Source organism: Pagrus pagrus, assembly GCF_965226575.1.
Source record: "Pagrus pagrus genome assembly, chromosome: 6".
Classification (NCBI taxonomy): domain Eukaryota; kingdom Metazoa; phylum Chordata; class Actinopteri; order Spariformes; family Sparidae; genus Pagrus; species Pagrus pagrus.
The window spans coordinates 8,677,081-8,700,568 of NC_140190.1; the positions used below are offsets into that span (position 1 = coordinate 8,677,081).

Sequence of the window (23,488 nt, forward strand, 5' to 3'; positions counted from 1 at the left end):
ACACCACAACCATAACGACAACGACGGCAGGGAACAATAACGTTGGGATCACATTCAGAGCAACTTGATGAACGATGAACACTGACAGCCGAGCAAAATCCATTTACAGGAACACAGGCGCTTTTCCTACAAATTAATGTTGCAGGAGAGTTTATAATATCGGTTTCTAACCGTAGCCGACCTCTTTTACGTGAGCTAATTGATGGCATTACTTTTAACACAGTCTGATAGCTCAGTGTTGATTAATAATACAACGTATTAAAAGCTTATATAACGCAAATTAGGCTGCAAATTACACATAAACACATCAATTTACCTGAGATGTGCTGTCAAAGTATCTTTGGCGCTGATGTGGTCTCTGTAGTTTGTTTTGAAGTCCTTTCCATTTTATGTTTTAGTCCACATCTACATCTACTAGCTCCAGAAATTTTTTTATGGAAACTTCTCCCGACTTTCCCTCAGCGTGGGGGCGAGTAGATAATGACTGAATTCTCATTTTTAGGTGAATTTATCCTTTAACGAAGCTTCTGCTCTTTTCAAGCCTCCCAATGAGATATGACAGCGAGCCAGTGTGCGCAATACTAGAGGTTAATTAATTCAGCCATTGTTCATTTTATTATTTACACCTGTGATTCTCCAAATGTCTTTGTGGAAAAGACCGATGAAAAGACAGTCAGCGCTTCAGTCAGATCCCTGCTTGACATGCTGAAACCCCCATCAGAGCGCACACAGCTCACAGCATGCTTATTATGAACATTTCTGATGCAGAAGACTGTACAGCGGTGTGTAATCAGCCTGATTAGCAGCTTGATTAATAAGCCAGTTACCCTCTACTCACTTTGTCTTTTACTTAGTCTGGCAGTAGCTTTTTAGGATTTCACAGTTCAAGAGTGAACTCAGCACAAGCACAATGACTGGACCGAGTCTGGCTTCAGCATGGAGAGCACCACATCCATCCAGCACTACCAGCTGTGGTGCATTGACGAGCGGACTGAAGTTTGATTGCAACAGGAAATCTGATATCATTACTGATAAACTGACACAACCCTTCACGACAGATGGTTTTGTCGGTGAACGGGTTACTCCGAGCAAAAATGTGAGCCACGATGGCTGCTGGGGTTCTGTGTGAATTCATGAGTGGAGCTAAGCTGATTAACCATCCTCAGTCCAACAAGGCAACGGTCCAACAGCAGACGGTTTGATGTGCCATGGCAGGAGAAGCCCAGGTGTTACTAATGACATTAAAAATGGCTCTGTGCTATTCCAGTGTCCCGTGACAGGGGGCCAGATCCTGCTCAGTACCAGGACCCTGAAACAAAGAGAGCTCAGTGGCTGTTCTCGTCTGACGTCACACTCAGGGTGGGTGACAAGTTCTCATTTCACGACTTCCTGATTGATCAGCAACAAAAGAAATGATGGACAGTGTCAATCTGAAGGGACGTATTTCAATATACGTATTTCAAACATAAAAACAAAAATTATTTGACACCCTGTTAGCTACTGTTAGTGTTCAACCACTTAGAGTGATTTTTTGACACTGCCTATTACTGGATGAAACTGATGTATCGCAGCATATATGGTGTCCAATATGTGCCAATATGAAAACTTTTCCGAGATTATAATGCAGAAAAAGATGCTTAGGGTAAATTATAGTTATCTAATTTCCATAATTTGCATCCTGCCTCCATTAGTACACATCTTTGTCACAGGTGTTTGAGAACCACATTTGCGGGACAACTGCAACAAATGTCTGTATGTCGGCTGCAGCGTTGTTTAAAGTACCCAAAAGTCATACTTGAGCAAAAGTAAAGATATTACTCATACTATGAGTCGACTGATGACTGGATCCAATAACGATCATTTATCTCATTATCAGAATCAGTCTGCTTTTCTGTTCCACTGTCGATAAAATACATTAATTTCAAATGTGCTAGTAACTAGTAACTACAGTTTGTAGTGAGTCAAAAGTACAATATTTGAGTGGAAGTATAAAATAGCAGGAAATGGAAATACTCATGTACAGCACCTCAAAATTGTACTTAAGTACAGTAGTTTAGTGGATGTACTCACTGATCTGCTGATATATCAATATCAGAACGTTTTACTCTTGAATATTCACCACAGCCCAAACAATTGGGCTCTTATTTTGTAAGGTCCTGTCCTGGAATAAAGTAGAAAATCATTTGACAATAAGTACACGTACATAAAAAAACCATGTTTACAAAAGGTTGTGCATTCCAGTTTATTTTATATCAAATTTCCCCTTAATCAAACTCTGATGTACAAATTAAAACTGAGTTTTAACATGCATTACAGAATCCTGCGATGGCAGAAGTGAATTTTCAAAATGACAGTAAAAACCCGTACAGATGCCAATCCCTACCCACGCTCTTACCCATCCCTCCCTGCATCCCAGGATTAAAACAAAAGATTGTTCTGATTTTTTTTTTCTCTTTTTCTTTAGTAGTTGTGGTGATGTAGCAGTGGGGGCAGACCTAGGAGAGACTCTTGGCTGAATGCGACTCGTGTTTTCCAGGTTCGTGTATCGCTTGGCACAGACTGCATGCAGCTCCATCAGATACCAGCCACAGAGAAGAGGGGGGGGCGTATGTTTGTGACAGTAAGTGCTAATGACCAAATTACACAGCAAACAACACAGGGGGCTGTTTTTCTTCCCTCCGTCACACAGAAAAGACAAACTTCACCACCACTTACTGCCACACATGCAAACGTGCCGGAGAGCACGACGTGACATTCACATCAAGTGAGAGAGAGAGAGGAAAATGGGCTGGGTGAGGGTGTGTGAGTGTGTGTGTGTGTGTGTGTTGGTGGGTGGAAGGGCTAAAACAGTGTCTTCCCTCCACTCAGGCTTTGAAGGAGCCTCAGTGGATCGATCACATGTCAACTCCCCGTCAGAAAAACCATTTTGCATGATCGCTTCGTAGGTCCTCACACTGTAAACATTAACCTGTTAAAGCTGAGAGCTAATCTGCTAAGCTAGTTGAGGCTCATGTCTTCAGAACGTCTGAGTGAAAGTGTGGCTCCCTTAAAACTATCTAGCGTAAATCAGTATCTACAAAGTGTCTCCGCTTGAGCGCGGAGTGAAAAGAAGCAGCATTTTTTTTTTAACCATGACCAAAACCCTGTCCTGTCCCCTACACCCTGTTTTATAAGGGTTAAAAACGTACACCCCCACCCTCCCCCATACACACAGAATCAACAACCAACAGATACATTCCAACAATCCTTTGTCACAACACACAGAGGACATTTTCCCTGTATTATCTGAAGTCTAATGGGGATGAAGAAGCCCTGTTGCACTCCTACAGCGAAGACTACTTGACCACAGGAGACGCCGGTTCGGTGTCACGGTCAGGAGAGGTGGAGCAGACCTTTAACGCACCCTCAGAGATGGGAGCGTCTGGGGTGGGATGAGAGGGGGAGGAGGGGGATCGGGAGGTTAAGGCACTTCAAGTCTCCCGATGATTGGGGGGGGGGGGGGGGTTAGGGACGATGGATGCGCGCCGTTCTCGCATGAAACTAGAGCTACATTTGGGTTTAGCTCCTCTGTGTGTGTTTACAAAGCTAGACAAAAGCAAAAAGCAAAACAGAAAAAACAGAAACAAAATCAAACCTGATAAAGCAGAGGTAACAGGTAACTGTTCTTTGTGTTGATGAGCAAAGTGAATGAGTGACACACGTTTGCATGTTCTTCACAAGTTCTATCATAGTGTATTATTCTTTGTGTGTTCGAGTGTGTGTGTGTGTGTGTGTGTGTGTGTGTGTGTGTGTGTGTGTGTAACCTTGGCACCTAAAAATAAAACATGCTCCTGAGCTCCCCTTCAGTCGGCACTGACGGCCCACCATGACTGATCGATGCGCTTCCAGATCAGCTTTTTCTTGCATAAGGCTTGAGTCCCTAAACATCCTCTCCAATAGTCAATCCATCCAGAGTCAAAGAAAAGTGGCAAAGAAAATAAAAAGACAGCGATGAAATGAATAAAAATCCAGCACATGATGGCTGCCTGACAGCAAGAAGAAGAAGAAGAAGAAGAAGTAGAGGGAGAATGCTGACCATGGCACTGCTTGTTTTCGGATCGGCTCGAGGGCCGGGTCTTGTCCTGTTTCTAGGACAGGGCCTGCCCTGTGCTGCGTCACCAGGGTGAAAAAGGTTAAGTCACAGGCAGAGTGGCTTTGCTATTAGGGCTTCCATGTGTCTGCATAAGTGGCACTGAAAAATACAGGTTGTTAAAAGCAAAAGAAGACGAGGCCACGCTCGCCAGGAGGCTCTAGAGGAACTGACCAGTGCTGCTGTACGTCACAATAGACTGGGCTGGACTATAAAGTGCATACTTAACCCCACCCCCTCCCAAGTGCTCGTGTGTGGAGGTGTTCCTGTACAAGTGCACCTGATGTCTGTAAGTTCCTCTAGAGCGAGCCAGCGTGACCTCTCGCAGTTTTGCATGGCTGTGGAGAAGAGCACAGGAGACTTTAAAATATTATCTTACACTGGAAATTACATCTATGGAACAAATCTTTACAATATGAATGTAATTCATGTAGATACATTGGCAAACATGAGCAGAAAATTGTTAAAACACAACCCGAACCCATCCTCCACCTTGCTGTCATTCTGAGTGAATGAATGAATAAAAGGATAAACTGAAGTCATCCGTGATTGTGGAAGGTTTCTGCACTTCCCACTGTAATCAACTCTGCTGCCCTTAATGATAATGCATCTCCATCATCGCCTTGGCTGCTCTGAAAGGAAGTAATTTATGATTTATTCATAGCTCCTTTGTTGCCGTAGCGACCAAGAGAATAAGTGTTCTGATTGGCTTGTTGTGGAGTCCTAAATGTCCGGACCAATCAGAGGCAAAGTGCAGCCCTTTCAATTGGCTGCCCGGTGCTGTGCCGCCGCTCCTTCGGAGGGATCCTGCTGGTTGGAGGAGCTACGGGTCTACATCTTCTAGATCGCTCTTCGAATCGCCGAGCATCATGGGAGACTCCGACCCCTGGGAGAGAGACAAGGTGTTTACGTTTAAGAGAAGAGATGAAAGAAATGTGGTGTTTAGATATATGAGTGGTTAGATATCAACGAGCTCCGCAGTGACAGCAGGATGTTAATTTCTATACAACACATCAGCGTCTATTTGTGTCTGACACCCCTGTGTTGTGTGGGCATCCCGTCAGCCACAGCGGGAGTCAGAGAAGAATGAAGCCGCTTCAAATCCACCGCTAATAACAACCGTGGGAGGCAACAAACTGCCTTCACAGCGTTTGACAGAAGCCAGTGAGATGTTCCATTTTTGTTCCATTCTTCTCTTTTTTTGGCTGCGTGAACCGAGCACGAGCTGCTGCGCTGCAGTGAGTCATGTAAGAAGCCCGCTGTGCCGAGCAGTTAGCGACCGCTGCGGCTGATGGCTACCTGTCGGAGGCTGCGGTCGGCGTTTTCATTTGCTGGGCTTCCGTCTGAACCGTTACTGCTGCCAGACTGCTCCTTCTCGTTTAACAACGCTGTGGCGTAGGCCAAGGTGTCCTGCAGGGTTTGACACAGACAATGAAACGTACAGTGAGCCACTTAAGAGCAGGGAAGAAACAATAAACATCAAGTGCCGGTGACAGCGTGTGTTTGTGTGTGTACCTGTGCAGAGATAGTACGCTGGAAGGTTTTGTTGGTGGAGGTTTCATTGGAGACGTTGCTCTGTGGTGTCCAGTAGTGTTCTGTCATCTGAGGGGTGAGAGAGGCGAATGATGCGATGATATATCAGTTTTCAGTCTCCTTGATTTCTAACAATTGCTATCGGCTCCGAAAAAGCCATATTGGTCGACCACTCTGCAGTTACTTGGGGGTTAGCGTAAAGATTGTGGAGTAAGTCAACTAATTTAAAGAAAAAAAGGCAGCGATAACACCTGAACGCTGCCTTTTGTGACTAAGATGGCATGAAAGTATGAGGCTACATAAACAGTTGAAATGGTTAACTAAGTCCTATATAAATGGTTAGCTAAAAGTCATGTGTGATTAGTTGAAATAGCTAAAAGTCTGCAGAAATAATTAGCTAAAGGTGTGACAGAGTTCATCTACACGGGGCTGTGGAGGAACATTAGATCAAAAAGGGTTTGGATTGGGAACCACTGGTCTAGAGATTTAAAGCACTGACGACATAACTGCAACATCCCTGGTTTGATTCCCCCGAGGATCTTTGTTTCACATCATCCCTGATCTCTCTCTCCCCTTGTACCCTGTCGGCTACCTACTGTCGATCTCTGATACAGTCAAAATACTGAAAAATTAAACATATTCCTCTGATTTTTCCAGTTGTATTTTATAAGCTTGCCTTCTTTTGTAGCCACTGTACTGCCCAGCTCCAGTGACCAGACAAGTCCTTGAAGTAATCCTTGGCTGGAGCACACCTGGTGGGGAAAATAAAAGGAACAATGAAGTACATATAGGAGAATTACTACTCCTGGAAAACTCTGACATGTGACTCTTAGATGTACTCACTTCTGGGCCAATGTGACCAGGAACTTCACACACTGGTAGCAGCGTCTGCTGTCCACGTTGTTGCTCTGGTGCATCAAAGCTGAGAAAAGACAGCACTCGTGTTTTTATACATTCAATAAATCAATTTAATAAAAAAACAAACAAACACAAAAGGTGATAATGTTGCCAAGTGGTGCGGCAGTCTGCCAACAATAGATGTAAACAGAAACTACATACCCAAAAGGCCTTTCTCTGACTCAAAAGCATACTTGAGTCTCTGGGCTTGCAGAGGATCTTCCATCACCTGATGCAAAAAGATTAAACTGCTGTTAGCAAACTGATCATGATGGATCATTAGGTGAAGGGTCACAGGGTTAACTTATGTCTGTCACTCACTAGGAGCTCCTGCAGCATCTGGAATATGTTCTTCAGTTCATGAGGTGGAGCCGTCTCCAGCTGGGTCTACGAGGGTTCAGAAGAGTTTAAAATCATTTACTGAATGTCTCTGACAGCTCTGACAGCTGTCTCTCTGAGGTCATGGAGGCTTTTGTTTTTGTTTTTTGTTTTTTTTACCTTGAGCAGCTGCAGCACGCCCAGGGAGAAGGGCTCGTTACAGTACGAAGTGTAGGTCACCATCTCTATCAGGATAGACAGAGGACCTGACAACTCACGCATGGCAAACATCACCTGGTGGATATTCACAGTGACAAAGAGAGAACATCAGTCAGCGAGGCCCTGATAAATAGACCATGGCTTAAAAAAAAACAAACAACTGTGTATTCTTTATGATAAGAATGACTGAAGTCAGGCATGAGAGTTGTTTCTTTGGATGTTACCTCTAGAAGGTAAGGCTGTCCCTCTGGAGTGAAGAGTGAGGCCAGGATGTCTGCGTGGAGGAGGAGGAGCGGGGTGGAGGACGGGACGCCGCTCACACGCAGTTTAAACACTCCTGGAGCTGCACAGGACAACATGTGAGGAATAAATGCACCGGAGTTAGAGCCGGTTCCTACAAAAACATCAGCCCTGCGAGCCTCTGGACTTGATTCAAGTGTCTCACCCTGCGTCCGCTGAGAGTTGAGGTCAGAGTGTAGAGTGATGAGGGCCAGGGTGCTGTGGAGGTGAAGGAACTCTCGCGCCTGAGCTGGACTCCACCGCCGGTTCTGTAGAGACACACAGAGAAACAATGAGTACTGTTGTGGGCAATCAAAGCTTTATATTTGTCATTTTTGAGTCTTAAATCAACATCTTAAAACAATGAACAATTCAAAACTACATTCACATTTTAACCGATTTATGAGAGCACAGATAAAAACACTAAAGTCTTGAGGTTCTGGATGAAAACGTGTAAGCGTGAAAGTGAAAGCATCGCTGTGTTGTGAACCAATTCATACTGTACTATTACACACAGTATATTATGCAGTTCTACCTGGTTGTTTTGCCTATTGGGTCCCAACAGGAAGATGAGCATCCGGCGATAAGCTGAGTGTTTCAACAACAACTGGCACGGACCGCAACCCTGAAAGAGAGAAGAGAAGACAAAACACTGAGAAAACCATCCAACAGTCATTTTAATTCATGTTTGGAAGTTGAACACTAACACTACTTATTTGTTGACGGTTTATTACCCTCTGAGCGAAGTTGCTGAAGAGGCCGAAGTACTGGCCACAGTTTTTCACATTCTCGGGAACGTCTTTGTCCAATAAGGAAAGCAGGGCGTCCGTCAGGTTGTCCAATCCTGGGTCTCCAAAGTGAAGCGCGCTCTCCAGAGTCTTCTCAAGGATGGATGCGACCACCACCCTCACCTCCCTCACGCTGCACTCCAACAGACAAACTCTGAGGAAGACATACGGTCAAAATCAATATCAGTCTTTAAAATGATGAGCAGAAGGAAATGGCAGTTTGAATTTAACGTGTGATAATGATGTGCAAACATCCTGAAAAACACGAGGAGCAGTTGAAAACACTGTTTGTGTGAGAGACTAAACTTGAGCTGGTGTCTTTGGCCTTGAGACACACAGCTGAGTGCAGCGAGTGCATCTCTTTTTTGTGGGAAGGGGTGTGTGGTATGTAAAGGGGGCCGGCGTGTACTGATGTCTGATGTTCAACAACCAATCATTTCTGAGGATGACACAATCACCCCATGCCTAACACATAGTCGTGAAAGGCAACACCTTTCTGGAAAACACACACGCACTTTAGGAAAATTATCCTCTGGCTCTAGGAGTTTACATTCCTTACTGATCAGCATCCAGTCATTCAGCAACAAAGGGCAATTTGACATAAGGAAATGTTCCCCGCTGTCATACCAGACTGACACGGGACCTCACTGTAGTATAAAAGGAAACGACTGCTGATCTGCATGCTCGGTACTTGTATGTCCGCAGAACAGGCAAAGTACATGCAAGCCTTTACAGCGCCCCACAACATGACTCTGATAAGGTTCATGTTGGGAAAATAGGCATGAAGCGGCACAGGAGTGACCCCCGGATTGCACCAGGCCTCTCTGTGTCCACCGGTTGCACCAGCGCATGTTTCAGCAGCGTCCCAGGAGCGTCTCTGTGGGGAAAACACCCCCAGTCTTATTTTTGATTGAAGCAGACTGCAGCTGCATCAATCTGCACAGAGTCAATCGAGCCAGACAGGAAGTCAGACAGCGGAACAGCATGTTGCATCTGGCCAATTTTCAAAATAAAACACCCGGTGCAAACTCGGGATCAACAGTACAAATATTACCGAAACGCACTTAAAACAAACAATTAATGAAGTTATTTAACCACGTAGCCTGCTCAACCACAGCAGAAGCACATAAATCAAGGAGAAATGGTGAAATAAACAATCTGAGCAACTCAACAACATCAGGCAGCCATGACACTCCATGTCAAGGGTTTAGTTTGTAGCAAGTACATGGTTCATCGTGATGATTAAGATTTGTTTTCTGAGAAGTTGGAAGTTATTTATTCCTACGTTTTGAACAAGACACAATGTTATACTCTGTTCAAACAAAATATTCAGTCTCCTTGCTGGTTGTTTCATTAAATTCAAAATCATTAACATCTCGCTTTTGCTGTTGGCGTTGTCATAAACAGCTGGCTCGCTTCGTCCATTGCCCAAAAATGTTATATTTCAATAATTAGGTCAATATTAGAAATGCGCAGATGTGTTCATCTGACAACTACTAGTCAATATGAAAAATCCTTCGTCCCGACTGTAGAGATCTGCATGACAGTTATATACAAAGCTCGAGTATACAAAGTAAACAAGAGTGTGAGTGAGTGAAGCTTTAGTGGCTGCAGCAGCAGAACCAGGGTGGAAAGACTTGACCCGGTCACAGAGTTCAGTCTGCATTGATTGGAATGAGGGAGCAATGCTTGCGAGCTGCCAAGTCTGTATCACATATCACTAGGACAGCTACAAAAGTGCTGCAGTGATTAAACCCAGGCCAAGGCCCCTACAGACATACAGTATAACCACGCTTGATGTTTCAGGGACTGCACAAAGGGATGTGATAGGTAGATAAAGTGATGGTGTGTTAGTGAGGAAAATGTAGTTCTCAGCGCGCCGTCTTTTAGAGACGCCTACGCTTTTTAAAAACACTTGTGGAGCAGGTGGACAGACGTGTTGTACACATGTAACAGATCTGTGGGTTCAACAGCTGGCAGACGAGCCCTGACCTGGTGATCTCTCGTCCCTCCGGTCCGACCAGGTACTGCACCATCCACTGGCACGCTTCACAGCTCTTCGTCAGCAACACCTCCACTGTGGCCATCCACTCCTCTGTGTCCACCCTGCAGCAGGTTACACATGAGTACAGGTAAACACTGCTGCTTATCAGAGATGTTCATTATTCGCGGGGGTGGATGTATGCAAGGACGTACCTGAGTTTCTTTTTGGTGTGCAGGTAGGTGTGAAAGAGGAAGTGAACAGCCAGCTGAAGGCTCTCTTTGGCCATTGGTTGGTAGTCTGGATGTTTCAGCTTTGTCTGTAACACACATGAACATCTTTATCTGGAAGCCACAAGACTCATCACTGACATGTGTACTGTATGGGCCTTCAGTGTGATTTATTGGGGTTTTAATTACACAGTTTTATGATTTGTAGCAAAGCAGTACAAGTCACAACTGTGATTCTGGTTGTATCTAATTAAAAAAAGCACTGCACAAAAAGGGAAGTAGATAAATAGATAACATGCAAATTTGACAAGAATATTTTCTTCCTGAAAATTGAGAAATATGGAAGCACATACTGCATTGACAGAGGCCAGCGAGAGGGAAAAGTTGAAGTAGTCGCTGTTGTAGACGTCTCTGTTCCTCATGAACTTGAGATTCTCATCTCTCACCATCTACACAAAACACAAACAGAGAGGTCAGATGAACCTGGTTCTTCCTGCATTACTAACAGAACACATGTTCTTCCAGTCAGGCAGCTTGACGCCACTTTACCTGATAGATGCTGGCAGGCATCTTCTCTACAAACAGGCCCTTCTTCTCACCCTTGCGGACCAGACGGGTGAGGAGGGTGAGGCGGTCGTTGTTGGCCCTGGGGGGGCGGGGAGAGGACTGCGGTGAGACATCAGGAGAGGACGGGGCGGACCTGCGAATCATAGACACAGGATAGATGATGATCAGCTGATCCTAAACACTGCGACAGCTTTTCATGTATAAATCAATAACCATTTCCTCCATGAATATAATGCTACATTATTAATGACATAAAGAGAATGTGTATATAGTGGGAGGTTCACTTACAGCGTAAGGTCCTCAGCCTCTTGCCTCATGATGCTGACTCTGCTCTTTTTGGGCAGGACGGGTGAGTTCTGGTCACTGATCTTCTGATAGAACAACATGTAGGCGTTCCAGTACCTCCTCCGCACATCAGGGTATGGGTTGGCTGCACGGACACACGTGAACATTAAAGTTAACAACGTGTTCAGCGGGTTGAGATTTACATACTTTAATGTTTGGCAATCGTGTGTCACTTACATTGGTCGTAAACTTTGGGGCGGTACTCTCCACCAAAGCACTCGTACTCCAGGGTTTCATCGTTCATGTCGAACTCCTCCACCACGTTGTCGTTGAACTTGTACCAACGTCCGCGGGCACTACCACTAAGAGACAAAGGATGGGAGGACATACGATTAGATACAGGTGCATCAAAACTCAGCACATGCTTGGATCATATACAAAAAAAACTCAACAATACCAAAAAAGGCATCCATAATAAAACATGTGCACACTGTTCTGACTCAGTTTAAGGTGGGGCTGAAGCAGAGTCATCTCCCTAACAAGATTTAGACATTTTGCTTTACTAAACAGTTTACAGTTGAAGATAACATACTGGTCAACTCACTGTTGGACAGGTTTGTCACCACAACAGGGTGAACCATCTGGATGCCACCCAGCCTGTCCGGTGACTTCTCTACACATCAGATCACAGATCTCTTACTGACAGAGAAAAACTAACTTCTTAGCAGCTCCAAAATGTGTCTAACTCCCTGGAGAAAGATCGACGTCCTAAAAACAAACTTTCTTTGTTGTAGTCTTCAGTGGGGATAGGAACAAGCGAGTGAGCGAGAAAATGGTGCCAGATATTAGCTCCTGTGGTCTCTTTACATTCCACTTCTTCAGTGAGCATTCCTGCCTTCCAGAGCCAGACATCTGGAGATGCTTACAAACTAAACCAGGACAGCCCACACAAAGCCTGATGCTGCATTCATGTGCCCCAAGGAGGTCATCTAAAATCTGCCAGGAAAAGCTAAAGCAACAGCTTATCGAGCTCCACTAATCACAGGTTACGTGCTTCTTATGTAAAGTAGGAACAGGAGCTGGAAAATTCGATCAGAGAGCAGCACGTCGCTCTGGGAATCACATTAAAACATAAATGTATTTGATTTCCAGAGATTAGCCCTTTAAATGAGCGAAGGGAGGAGGAACTTACCGTCTATCTTTAATGAAGGAGTAATAGTGTCCAGCATGAGCCTGACCGCTGTGGACAACAACTCCCACGAGCTCGTAGTTCTCAGAGATCGTGACTTTCTTCCTGGGCGACCCTCCTGAGGTGCCATCGCCTCGCCCCTCGCCGCCCTCTCCGCTGCAGTCTTGACGAGCCATTCCAGAGACGGTGTAGGGCTCCATGTTCAGCACCCAGGGGAACTGTGCACCAATAACACAGAATTCATATCAATCATATGTACATTTCTGGGATTTGAGGTAATGTGAGACAGGAAAGTGTATTCTCCTAAATGGAGATATTTACGTTTTTTCTCCTAAATGTACAACTTTATTCTTGGAAATTCTTCTCTGAATATTATCTTTTGTCTATTTATTTATATTTTTGACTGACAATGGCCCAAATACAACTTTGTAGATGTGTGATTTTGGGATTAGAAAGACTTCGTACCCGTATTTGTTCATCATATTTGATGGAGCGTCCGCTTTCCCAGTCGAAGCCGAAGCGCATGAGGTGGATGCAGAGAACGCTGGGCAGGGATTTGATGCATGTCCTCTTCACTGTGGTTCTCTGTGCAGGTGAACACATGTAAACACTGTAAGTACACATGATACCAGCGTGATAGAATATAAGCAGGCGTAGTACTATACGCACCTTCTCCTTGCATTTCTCACAGTAGTAGGCGTTGCTGCCCTCGAGCACCTCTCCTCTTACAAACTGGTCCAATGAGATCTCTAAACTCTGACAAGATGTCACTCCGAGGTTCAGAGCCATGAATGTTTCTTCACGCTCGTACCTGTATAATGAAAGGTCAAAAGGTCATCATCTGTGATGTTTTCTGAAAATAAAAAATAACTTGAAGTTTGAGGAAAAACAACGCTTGTTGCATACCGGTGAGGGCAGTCTTTACAAATCTTCTGGTCGGAAAAGATTCCCTGAAATGTGTTTTTGAAGATCTGTTCTCGACCCATTTTCTGGAAGAAAAAGGAGTTTCATCATTAATCATGTCATTACAACTAATGAGGTTTTATATTACTTAGCTGGGGCTGTTCTTTAAAATTGATGCGTTATTGTGAGTTTGAGTTTTACCTTGAGATGTTCATCAAGCTGGTCCACCAGGCTGGTGAAGAACTCATATGCATCCTGTTGTTCTCTCACATACAACTCCTTGTTCCACATCTTGAATATCTGCAAGAGACACAAATTTGCATGTGTGAAATAGGTCATAAACTGAATTCACAGCATACTGAATCATCAGCACTCTGCTCGGTTTTCTCAGTGAGGTAAACGGTCTGTTACCTTCCAGAAGTTCTCAGGTACGTAGTACTGCAGCTTGCTCTCCATCAGGTGACCAAACAAAGACTGGACCTGGTAGAAGACGCTCTCCTCTGGCTGATCGGTGTCATCCTCAATGGACAGGAAAGCCTTCAAAACCAAACATAAATAATGAGTGTGTGAAACTCGGTCTGGACTCACAGAGCAGATGCCCTCTGGTGACTACAGAAGGTAAACAGCACGCAGCAAACATGTGCTACCTCTGGCAGGCCAGGCTGCATGTAGAGCTGCTGAAACACAGCATTCATGTAACATGTGGCGCCGCCGTTCTTCAACCCAACGAAACCTGAGACTGAGCGGCTTTCTACGGGGGGCAGATACTGAGAGAGACGCAGAGAGTTAGCTACAAGGCTATAAACATAATTATTTTAATAATCATTGTAAGAAATGTTATGTTAACCAGCGTCTTACATCGAACTCCTTGCAGAGGGAGGGATCGGACTGGTGGTGCATGGACATGAGCTCTCTGGTGATGAGTCGGAGGTTTGACAGGGAGCTGTCTGCCAGCATCACCAGCACCTCGTAGGCTGCCAGCCTGCTGCTGGCTGTGCTGCATCTGACCGATAAAGACGACATAAGATTAATAAAGTGGTTTCGGGGTGGTTTGTTAAAAATGGTTAAAAAGAATTAATATGCCGTACTTGGGGTGGAAGTCATGGCTGGGGGCTGGGGAGGGTGTGGGGTTTGAACTGTTGATGATGATGCGCGAGGCTCGAAACAGGAAGTCATCCAACAGCTGCTGGATCAGAGAAGGACCTGAAGACAAGAGTTACACGTCGTCACATTACATATTGTTGTTCTCAACTTAACAGCCTTCAAAATGGTGTCCAACAGTTTCAGTCATGTGTGCGTGGTTCTTTGCTTGTGCTCACCGAGATGTTCCTTCTCACTGCCACACAGTGACAGCAAGGTCTTGATGAGGCGGAGGTGTCCTGCCAGGAGGATGTTGTCTGCCTCGCTGGTCTCCATCTCAGAGCTCCAACTGGGCTCAAAGTTGTCAAGCCAAGAGATCTCGTCCTCAAGCATGGTGGCTGCGCTCACTTTTATCACCTCCATCTCTGAAGCTGAAGGAGGTGGAAAGAGAATATAAGGTGGAGGGAAACACTGAGCTTTAATTGCTGAAACAAAAGGCTATAATGTCTCTATTACATCGATTTATATCCAAGGATTGAGCAAAGTGACTGAAAAGGGAATTTATCTGCTTACTTGTTAGGTCATCCAGAAGCTGACATCTCAGGTCAAAGTACTCAGTGCATTGAGACAACAACCTGAGAAGAAAAAGCAACATCAACACGAGAGTGCCTACTAAAGCTTCAGTCATGTATATCTGGAGTGCTTCATGCTAAATTACCTCTGGTTGACCCCTCTCATGACAGACGTTGGACTCCATAGTGGCAGCTGAGCAGTGAGAACTACTTGGAGGAGGAACAAGTTGGGTTTCTGGATGTCAGGGAAGGCCGAAGTGTCCGACTGGCTCAGAGTGTAGAGCTGATCACAAGCTACACGACGGATCTGTAAGAGGACGGGACGGAGACCACAAGGATAAACACACTCTGCTATGTTTGGGATACATTTCTTTGGTGCTGTCTACTAAACAAAAGAAAAAAAAGGTGTTGTTTACCTCTCCGCTGGGAGATCCCAGCAGAATATCGATGATGAAATCATTGACGGCGGGAAGGTTGTAAAAAGAACCTGGAGAGAGTTTTAGTTTCATTAGCTGCGTTTCAAAATGTGCATAAAAATACTCTAATGGATCATAAAGGTCTGGCAAAAACTGCAGTTATGCAACCTACATACTGAAAAACTTAATCTATTACATCATGCCAGACTAATGAAAATATACAGTAATCATCATGTTTGTATTGTGTTTGTCCTCCTTACATAGCTGCTGACAGCGTAGCTGCAGACAGGTAACCAGCAGGGACAGAGCCTCGCGGGCGATGATGGTATCTTTGATAGACACACTCTGCTGTCGGACGCATATTCCTGCATGCAGCGCTGTTGGCGTCGTCTCGCCCTCGCTGCTGGAGCTGCAGTTACTTCCTGCAAAACAAACACAAGACATTTGTCTTTCATTTCTTTTCGCTTTTGTTTGTGGCAATGGAAATGCTTTGATCATGAGCTGTTGACAACAAATGGCACGAATCAGGAATGAAGTTGAACAGGATAGTTACCACACCTGCTGACTGCTACCAGTTCTCAGCTTAAGCACCTTGTGGACCATAGGAATGCACCTGTATGAAACGAAAGTGAATTTTCTGTTTTACCTGTGCTGCTGACTCTAGTGCGGACTCCCGGCGCCAAAACGGAGCTGTGGGTCTCTCTGATTGGCTGTGGGCTGCCAACCAGATCAAGTCGGCCCGCTGCAGCTGCCCAGGTCAGGCGCATGAAACAGGCCACAGTAGAGGTGAAGTCACCCACCTCCATGGTCTAGAAAGAGACAGAGAAATTGATCACAAGATCAATCTATGTGCTGAACGAACGCTATATTTGTTCAGCTCGATACAGGAAGGGAAAGTGTATTTGTTCCGATTACCTGAATAGCAACACGAGCAGCAGGAATGATCTCCTCGACTCTGATGGAGGAGCGCTCAGACAGAGACATCTGCCTGTAGGAGGACTTCTCTGGAGTCCCACAGAGAGACAGCTGCCGCCCGGCCCGTCCTGCGTTTCGAAAAGGACGAGATGACAGCGAGTCGCCATCCCTGATGACGTCATCATCCAGCGCCGCAGGCATGCTTTGGCCAACCAGAAGAAACCTGGGGAAAAAAAGATTAATTAAGTATGAAGTCTAACATGGTACGGAGCCCAGAGTGTGTGTGTGTGTGTGTGTGCGTGTGTTTGCACCTGGCCAACTGGAGACAGATTGAGTAGACTCCTTGTCTGGTCTCATAGTCGACCTCTGATGGGATGGAGTCTCTCTGCATGACATTCACCACCAGACTGCAGAGGAAACACAGAGAAAGACAACAGTCAGGACGAACTGTGAGCCGTTTTGTATAAAAGCATATACTTTGGGGCAATTGTGCTCCAGTACGTGATGCAAATTGACAAGTTGAAGCAAACAGCAGACAGTTAATCCTCTTTTCTTCAACAGGTTTGTTCTCTCTGTTACCTGAGGCCTCCTGCTTTAAGGAAGTTCTCACAGAAGGACTTGCTGCTGGTTTTGGCCATTTCATCATCCGATGTGGGCATGAGCTTTGAACTTAAAACCTAACGCGCAGAGAGAGAACGAGGAAGAAAGCAGATGTCAAAGTCGTCAAGTTTCAAGTTTGAGAATAGGTGTTAAATATTGGATGATGATGTGCACGTGGACGTACCTCCAGGTTGTACAGCACTCTAAAGGTGGACATGCCTGGGGCCGAGGATCTGAAGAGGGACTCCAAGATGGACGCTGCACTGGGCTGGTGCTGCTGCTTTGAGGCCATGGATGGAGAACGAGAGCCCGTCCCCTGGAACAGTGTCTTCTGCAGAAAAAAGACACAAAGAGAGTTTAGAAAAAAAATAGATGCAGGAGAGGGGAGACTTATTACAACATCAAGGTAGAGAACCGAGAGCTTTAACATTCAGCCGTGGCAGTCTGATGTACCTGGTGGCTCCACACACTGGATTCTTTGGGAACAAAGTTGTCGAGAGCATCCTGCACCTCTGGATCTGTTGGAATGAGCAGCAGCAGCTTCCTCACACGAAGCGTGATCCTGGAGATGACAAAGAAAAAGAAAACGTGTTACAGTTGACCTTAACCAGCTGAAAATGTATTATGAAGTATTTTTGTCAACACAAGCGCTGTGTAGCATGTATATCAACTGTGTATCTTAATAATATACAGTTCTTTCTCTGTTGCTGTCAATAAGATGTACTTACCTGGATTCGTCTAAGTTAGCCAGCTGGTAAAGCATCTCAAACACATTACACACCAATGCCATCACCACACCTGGCAGGGACTTCTCCTGGAGACGGAAAAACATGAACACAGCCCGTCAGATTTGATCAAAGCTGGAGTGTGTCAACAGCTGCGTAAGTGTAAAGCCATATATCTCAGCTGTTACCTGCTCCAAGGCGTAGGCCGAGTTGAAGACAGCCGAGCTGGAACTGCTGGAGGCGGAGGCCGAGGACTCGGAGCTGCCAGAGGGAGTGCCTGTGCCCGAGCTCTTCACAGTCAGGCTCTGCTCGTCGTTGAAGCCGAGCTGGGACAGCAGCTTCTGGTCCCGATTCATGGTCAACTAACACACGGTGGAGGAGCAGTGAAGGGACGGCGTGAGAGAAAAACAGGGATTGAGGTTGTTCGAGGCTGTGTTTCCCCTGCCGCACAATGGATGCGGCGAACCAAGCCACCAACAAAGAGGAGGTGGCGCCCGGCCCTGACTGATTTTTTTTGTGCACTGCTTCGCAGTTTGTAATGTGTACTGGCTTCAGGGGAAACACGTGATTGGGAGAGGGGCAAAATACTTTGATGAGGGAGTGAAAGGTACAATTCTGCTTTTAAAAACAAAAGAGGAGCACAAAGTCCCCGTCACTGACAGATTAACATCAAGACTCACCACACTGTCGTTGGCAAAGATCTGGACATTATCCACTGGACAGCTCAAGTGCTCAGCGATCTTCCACCGGATGCTTCCTATTGTCTCATTACTGTGGGTCTGCAGGACACAAACACACACACAGAGAGCAGGGTTGTTTTCTCTGTAGAATTACCTCTACACGACACTAGGAAAGGACTTACAGTACCTCTAAGCTGAAAGTGTCTTTGGTTGACTCGTAGGTGATGTGAAGAGTAACAGGGTGTCCATTGTACGAAGCCCCATGAGGTAGAATAGTGCGTGGAACTGAGTACATATCCTACAGAGACACACACAAACAATGAAAATCCTCTTCTTGTGATTGTTTCTCATTAATTACTATAAAAAGGTGAAGAAGACGGTGCCTACCTCTATAGTGATGACATAGCGTTCAGCCAATAGCAGCAGTCTTTCGATTATCACGAGCTTAGTTGATCTAGAGATGAACACAAAAAAAGAAAGTACAACCAGTCTGAAAAAAAGTGGTTTTACTTGTGTGTTTCATACTAGAGCGCCAACAATTAGTTGATTAGTGGATTGAAAGACGATAAGACAGATGACCTTTACTCTCTATCACTACTGGTTAGTAAGACGTCGGAGAAGGGACACTTCAAACAAACGTGTTTTAATAGGTTAAGTAACTATGTTCTTACCCAAACCCCCCTCTGTACCTGGATGGAGATTGTACAGATGTGGCCACGGTCGGCATGGCAGTGGCCGTCAGCATCTTGGTTGCCCTAGTAACAGCATGTGTTAAAGTAGGCCCACCCAGGGCCGAGCTGGCTGCCTGAGAAACCAAAAAAATGACCTTTCAGGAGTTGATTTCTTTGAAACGGCACAATCTCTCCTCACGGTAACATATTCCACCACTTACCTCCAATCGCTTGTAACAATCAGCGATGAACTTCTTGTGCAAAGACACTGAATCCTGTACGGAAGAGAAGTCATTAACATTTGTGATTTCAAGTTATAAAAAAGGGGCACTTGTACTCCTGTTTCATAATGACACCATTTGCAACATATACTCCACAAATGAAGGCAGACTGCTTGAGGACTGGGCCAGAGTGTGTGCGCAGAGAGAGGTATACTGACCTTCTTCATCTTGGGATTGAGGTTAGTGTAGCTATAAGTAATGATGAGCTGAATTGCTTCGTTGGCTATCTCTTCATCAGGGGTTTCCATGGCGATGCGCCAGATAAAATCCATCCCTGCCAGGTCAAGGCGTTCCACGCACTAAAATCAGGCAACATAATACGTTCAATATAAATGTCAGGTCTCAGTGACAAAAGAAAAAAGAAAATGCAGAGAAACACGTGAGTAAGGACTAACCAGCTGAGTTCCCTGGCGTTTGAGGCGATGGTCACATAGATTAACATTCTCAAAGAAGGTCTTAAACAGATTGAAACCTGAGAGACACAGAAAACATGTTGTATCACATTCTTATTCATGCTAATCGTGACAGGTGGTGATGCTGTTAACAGCGCATCTCCCCGCAGAGTCTCTCACCATTCATGGTGATCTCATAAGGCTCCAGTTTAAGGATCTTCTCCTTGAAGAGCTGCTGCTGAACATCACTCTCGAGGTCATGCTGTCCTTTGGTGAACCACTCAAAACACATCTGCACACATCGAAAACACACCACGTTTACTGCACAATACCATACCACTGCCTATTGTTTTGGTTAACAAGGAGTAGCTGGTGCAGCACTTTTGGTTAAGATGGAAACGTGACCAAGGTCAGTTAAACAAATTCAGTCAGTCAGATTGACAGTTTTGCTCCCAACAAAATTACCCACACACCCACTCTGATCTAATCTTGTGTCTATGTGTGGCTTAAGAGCTTTGCTGCAGATATTTTGAAAAAGATGTACAACAAACACTTGAAACACCAGGTAACAAAGGGCATCGTGGAACAGCATGGAATTACATGGTTTAAGCAACTCATCCTAATGTACAGTGTGTACTTGTACCTGCCTTGGGCACTGTTCTAACAGATATAACAGCCTGGAGTGAATGTCAAATGTTTGTAGTGCCTTTGTTCCTCCTGAGCAATCATCCAGAGTGAGGTGATTGTAATCGCGCACACACAAACAAACCAAGGACACGAGAATCATTAGCGGAACGGTTTTCATACCTCACGGTCAAGTTCACAGACATCCGGCCCCGACACCAAGCACTCCCAGAGCTCCTTGGCCCTGTTCCAGACCAGGTAGAGGCTGGCCTCCTGGAGGAAGAAGGCCAGGAAGCGCAGGTGGCTGTCCAGATACTAAACAGAAATTTCAGACACTGTCAACATGCTGTTTAACAATGTGCTGCACAAGTTTAATAACTTCTTGTGCGCTGTGTAAAACCTACCCCCAGCTCAGATAAAATTACGCCTCAAGTGACATCGCTCGTAATGTAAAATTATTAACTGCGATGGCAATCAACAGTAAAGATGATGAATAAAATTACATGACAGAGAAGGGAAATAAGAAACAAAATAAATATAGTCCTGACTCCTGATAATTAAATCTAACTTGAGTGAAACTCTGACAAAGACGAACCTCCTGGTAGGTGTATCGTCCGTCCACCAGAGTCGAGCCCGAGAGGCCGTTATTCCCCCCGGCGGTCACAGCCAGTCGATGGCAGCAAACTAGCGATCCTGTGATCAGCTTGACGATCTCAAAGTTCTTCTTCAAGTCCTGGATGATGCTCTGCGGGGAGGCAGGGAAAGGTTAATGTAGCAACACTGCACGATGGACTGCTATCGATGTGTTTGTTTACTTGCATGCGTGTTTGTGTTACCTTGTCTTGTTTCTGGTAGGTCTGCTTGATGAAAGAACGGGTGATCTCGTGCAGCTGACGGAGAGCAGGGACAACCCACACTGCCTGTGGACTGCTCTGCTGAGAGGCCTGTGGAGACACACACACACAGATACATTGGAAAATTGGAAAATGATATCCACTAAGGCAGAACAAACTCCCAAACAAATGCTACAAAATCAGAGGGCTGTGATGGTTTTTGTTAATCAGATTTTGTCATCACAGGCTCTCCATTATTGTAGCTGTGTGAACGTGAGAAAGAAAATCAGAGCCAGGGATGGTAAAATGTGCTCCAGTTTAAATTTGTTCTCTTACGATTGTTTTTAAAGCCAAAAGCAAATATCAAACATGCTCTTCTTTATAAACCCAAGGCTCTGATTCGATCCCTCCTTGCATGAGTAAATGTGCGAGCACTTCCACCAAAGCTGACCACTCATCCAGCAGCTAAAAATCACTCTCACCCAGGACAAGACCAACACCGCTGTGTAATCATTAGTCAGTGCCAAAGCCCTCTTAGTGAGGCAAGCAGAAGATTAACAAACACCTGGTTAAACTACCTCACGTTACAATCAAGTGTGAAATTATCAACCTGTGACCAACGAAACCCCTTTGTGGTCAAGCCCTCCTCCACGATTGGCTGGCAGGTGTGAAGCAGCGAGATTGGACACAGATCAATCAGTGGAGTTATAAGTTATATTGGCTTCTTCTCTTACTTTGGCCAAAGAGTTAGCTTTCTTCTTGCCCCAAGTGCCCGTAAGAAATGAGCTTTGGGTGTCGCTGCCTTTACTGTCCTCCTGAGTGTGAGTCTAGAAACATACATTTTATTTGAGGTGGGACATCTGTACGCATCGGTAACAAGTGAGTTTTTGTCAGGCTGGGAGGTACATTTCAAAGTTAGAAAAGCATAGAAAACATTAGTGATTGCTCGGTTGTATGATGCATATGATACCTATGAGACGCAGTCAAGGTTCCTTTAAAGCCATTGATCTGCAGTTAGGATCTGCACAATTATAGCCGCTGAATACCAGAGTTTTTCAATCTGGAGCCTGTGGCGACTTTCCCACCCTGCGCGCACCGGTAGTAATACAATTAATGTCAAACAGCAAAGATTGGTTTGTCATAGATGAAGGGAGGAGCAGCCGTAGGGACAGAGTTGGCTACAGCATATAGGTGGAATGGTGGAGCCTATGGCAGGTGAACATATGAAGTGTCCAAGACAAGTTTCTGATGCTCCAGATAGAGAAGAATGTACTGTAAGTTTTCCAATGTAGACATATTTTAGATTGCTACAACTGTGTTTTCGTATATCGTCACTCATGTTTATACATCAGCCTCCACACAGGATGAATTATAGCTCTTGACTAATACATATATAAACACTTATCCTGACTTACAACTACATTATAGTGTGTTATAAACCATTTTTTAAATGTTCATGTACTGTTTATGAATGCACGATGGCCGGGCAGGTGGCTGGGGGTTTTTAAGCAAAAGCGTCGATAATAACCTTAATCAATAAAAGTGAAAGGTTATCCTATAAAGAATCGACTGGTTTTCATGTCAAAATGTTTTGACAGATGCTCTTTTTATGCAAACATTAATATGAAGGGATTATTGATAATCCGTCAGTTGACTCAAGGAGATACTGAGGCAGTGGAGAAGGAGGGAGGAGAAAGGAGGGAGTAAAAGGGGAGTTATTGGGTGACACCGGCCAAGTGTTTCTGGCATGGTCTGAGGGGCTGATCAACCAAGAGAAAAACATCAGACCTTTGCCTTGACTTTCAAATAAAGCTTTGAAATTAATAATGAACTCATGATAGACACACACTGTTTGGTCCCATCTCAGTTACCCTGGTTGACAGACCGGGACACACTCAGATGGAAGAGATGCAGACAAACAAAAGTTGAAGGGTAATATGCAGCAGTGACAAGGACATGCTAACTTTAGAACAAAACTGTCAAAGCAGGGAGAAAAATGTAGGGGCCCAATGTGGTGTTTCCTTTAAACATGTTGAGCAAGGAACAGCCTCGTTATTCTAACATAAACATAGTAAGTATATTCACTCTTAGAGCCACTAAACTGCAGTTTAAACTGCAATTAACACCAGCCTCGACAACCACAGAGACACCACTGAGCATCTGGAGCATGTCTGTCTCACCTTCTTAATGTCCTCAATACACTTAATGATGTAACTGCGTTTGACGGTCTCCTTGACAGCGTAGGCATCGCTCAGAATCCCCAGATGCTCCTCCAACGCCTGCTGAACTAGACTGGTGGGCAGGGTGGGGAGGTGAGCCAACTCCCACAGCACCTCCAGCACCTAAACAGACACACACACAAACACACACACACACACAAG

General features: G+C 45.0%; 1 protein-coding gene across 2 annotated transcripts in view; it reads right to left on the reverse strand.

Annotated features, from left to right (window-relative positions):
- Positions 1 to 2,228: 2,228 nt before the first annotated feature.
- Positions 2,229 to 23,488, reverse strand: part of usp24 (ubiquitin specific peptidase 24) — a 30,583-nt gene continuing 9,323 nt past the window's right edge. The window contains exons 15-66 of one of the 2 annotated variants that reach the window (XM_084355518.1): positions 23,288 to 23,449; positions 21,111 to 21,218; positions 20,870 to 21,019; positions 20,458 to 20,589; positions 19,831 to 19,942; positions 19,654 to 19,730; positions 19,417 to 19,557; positions 19,199 to 19,252; positions 18,996 to 19,111; positions 18,694 to 18,760; positions 18,494 to 18,604; positions 18,307 to 18,405; positions 17,815 to 17,988; positions 17,630 to 17,715; positions 17,355 to 17,463; positions 17,086 to 17,232; positions 16,881 to 16,978; positions 16,613 to 16,708; positions 16,302 to 16,524; positions 16,033 to 16,195; positions 15,647 to 15,808; positions 15,387 to 15,457; positions 15,117 to 15,277; positions 14,972 to 15,033; positions 14,638 to 14,829; positions 14,407 to 14,521; positions 14,177 to 14,321; positions 13,966 to 14,085; positions 13,730 to 13,855; positions 13,520 to 13,618; positions 13,322 to 13,404; positions 13,085 to 13,226; positions 12,881 to 13,000; positions 12,419 to 12,633; positions 11,464 to 11,588; positions 11,230 to 11,371; positions 10,924 to 11,074; positions 10,728 to 10,823; positions 10,360 to 10,463; positions 10,156 to 10,269; positions 8,110 to 8,317; positions 7,911 to 8,000; positions 7,542 to 7,644; positions 7,321 to 7,439; positions 7,058 to 7,171; positions 6,881 to 6,946; positions 6,722 to 6,788; positions 6,506 to 6,584; positions 6,339 to 6,414; positions 5,645 to 5,731; positions 5,429 to 5,539; positions 2,229 to 5,015 (exon numbers count right to left, since the gene is read on the reverse strand). In XM_084355518.1, coding sequence (XP_084211644.1) covers positions 4,953 to 5,015; positions 5,429 to 5,539; positions 5,645 to 5,731; positions 6,339 to 6,414; positions 6,506 to 6,584; positions 6,722 to 6,788; positions 6,881 to 6,946; positions 7,058 to 7,171; positions 7,321 to 7,439; positions 7,542 to 7,644; positions 7,911 to 8,000; positions 8,110 to 8,317; positions 10,156 to 10,269; positions 10,360 to 10,463; positions 10,728 to 10,823; positions 10,924 to 11,074; positions 11,230 to 11,371; positions 11,464 to 11,588; positions 12,419 to 12,633; positions 12,881 to 13,000; positions 13,085 to 13,226; positions 13,322 to 13,404; positions 13,520 to 13,618; positions 13,730 to 13,855; positions 13,966 to 14,085; positions 14,177 to 14,321; positions 14,407 to 14,521; positions 14,638 to 14,829; positions 14,972 to 15,033; positions 15,117 to 15,277; positions 15,387 to 15,457; positions 15,647 to 15,808; positions 16,033 to 16,195; positions 16,302 to 16,524; positions 16,613 to 16,708; positions 16,881 to 16,978; positions 17,086 to 17,232; positions 17,355 to 17,463; positions 17,630 to 17,715; positions 17,815 to 17,988; positions 18,307 to 18,405; positions 18,494 to 18,604; positions 18,694 to 18,760; positions 18,996 to 19,111; positions 19,199 to 19,252; positions 19,417 to 19,557; positions 19,654 to 19,730; positions 19,831 to 19,942; positions 20,458 to 20,589; positions 20,870 to 21,019; positions 21,111 to 21,218; positions 23,288 to 23,449 — 6,153 coding nt within the window. In that variant the 3' untranslated portion in view covers positions 2,229 to 4,952. Of the gene's footprint in view, positions 5,016 to 5,428; positions 5,540 to 5,644; positions 5,732 to 6,338; positions 6,415 to 6,505; positions 6,585 to 6,721; positions 6,789 to 6,880; positions 6,947 to 7,057; positions 7,172 to 7,320; positions 7,440 to 7,541; positions 7,645 to 7,910; positions 8,001 to 8,109; positions 8,318 to 10,155; positions 10,270 to 10,359; positions 10,464 to 10,727; positions 10,824 to 10,923; positions 11,075 to 11,229; positions 11,372 to 11,463; positions 11,589 to 12,418; positions 12,634 to 12,880; positions 13,001 to 13,084; positions 13,227 to 13,321; positions 13,405 to 13,519; positions 13,619 to 13,729; positions 13,856 to 13,965; positions 14,086 to 14,176; positions 14,322 to 14,406; positions 14,522 to 14,637; positions 14,830 to 14,971; positions 15,034 to 15,116; positions 15,278 to 15,386; positions 15,458 to 15,646; positions 15,809 to 16,032; positions 16,196 to 16,301; positions 16,525 to 16,612; positions 16,709 to 16,880; positions 16,979 to 17,085; positions 17,233 to 17,354; positions 17,464 to 17,629; positions 17,716 to 17,814; positions 17,989 to 18,306; positions 18,406 to 18,493; positions 18,605 to 18,693; positions 18,761 to 18,977; positions 19,112 to 19,198; positions 19,253 to 19,416; positions 19,558 to 19,653; positions 19,731 to 19,830; positions 19,943 to 20,457; positions 20,590 to 20,869; positions 21,020 to 21,110; positions 21,219 to 23,287; positions 23,450 to 23,488 lie in introns of both variants that reach the window. The other variant, XM_084355517.1, reaches the window with a different exon arrangement.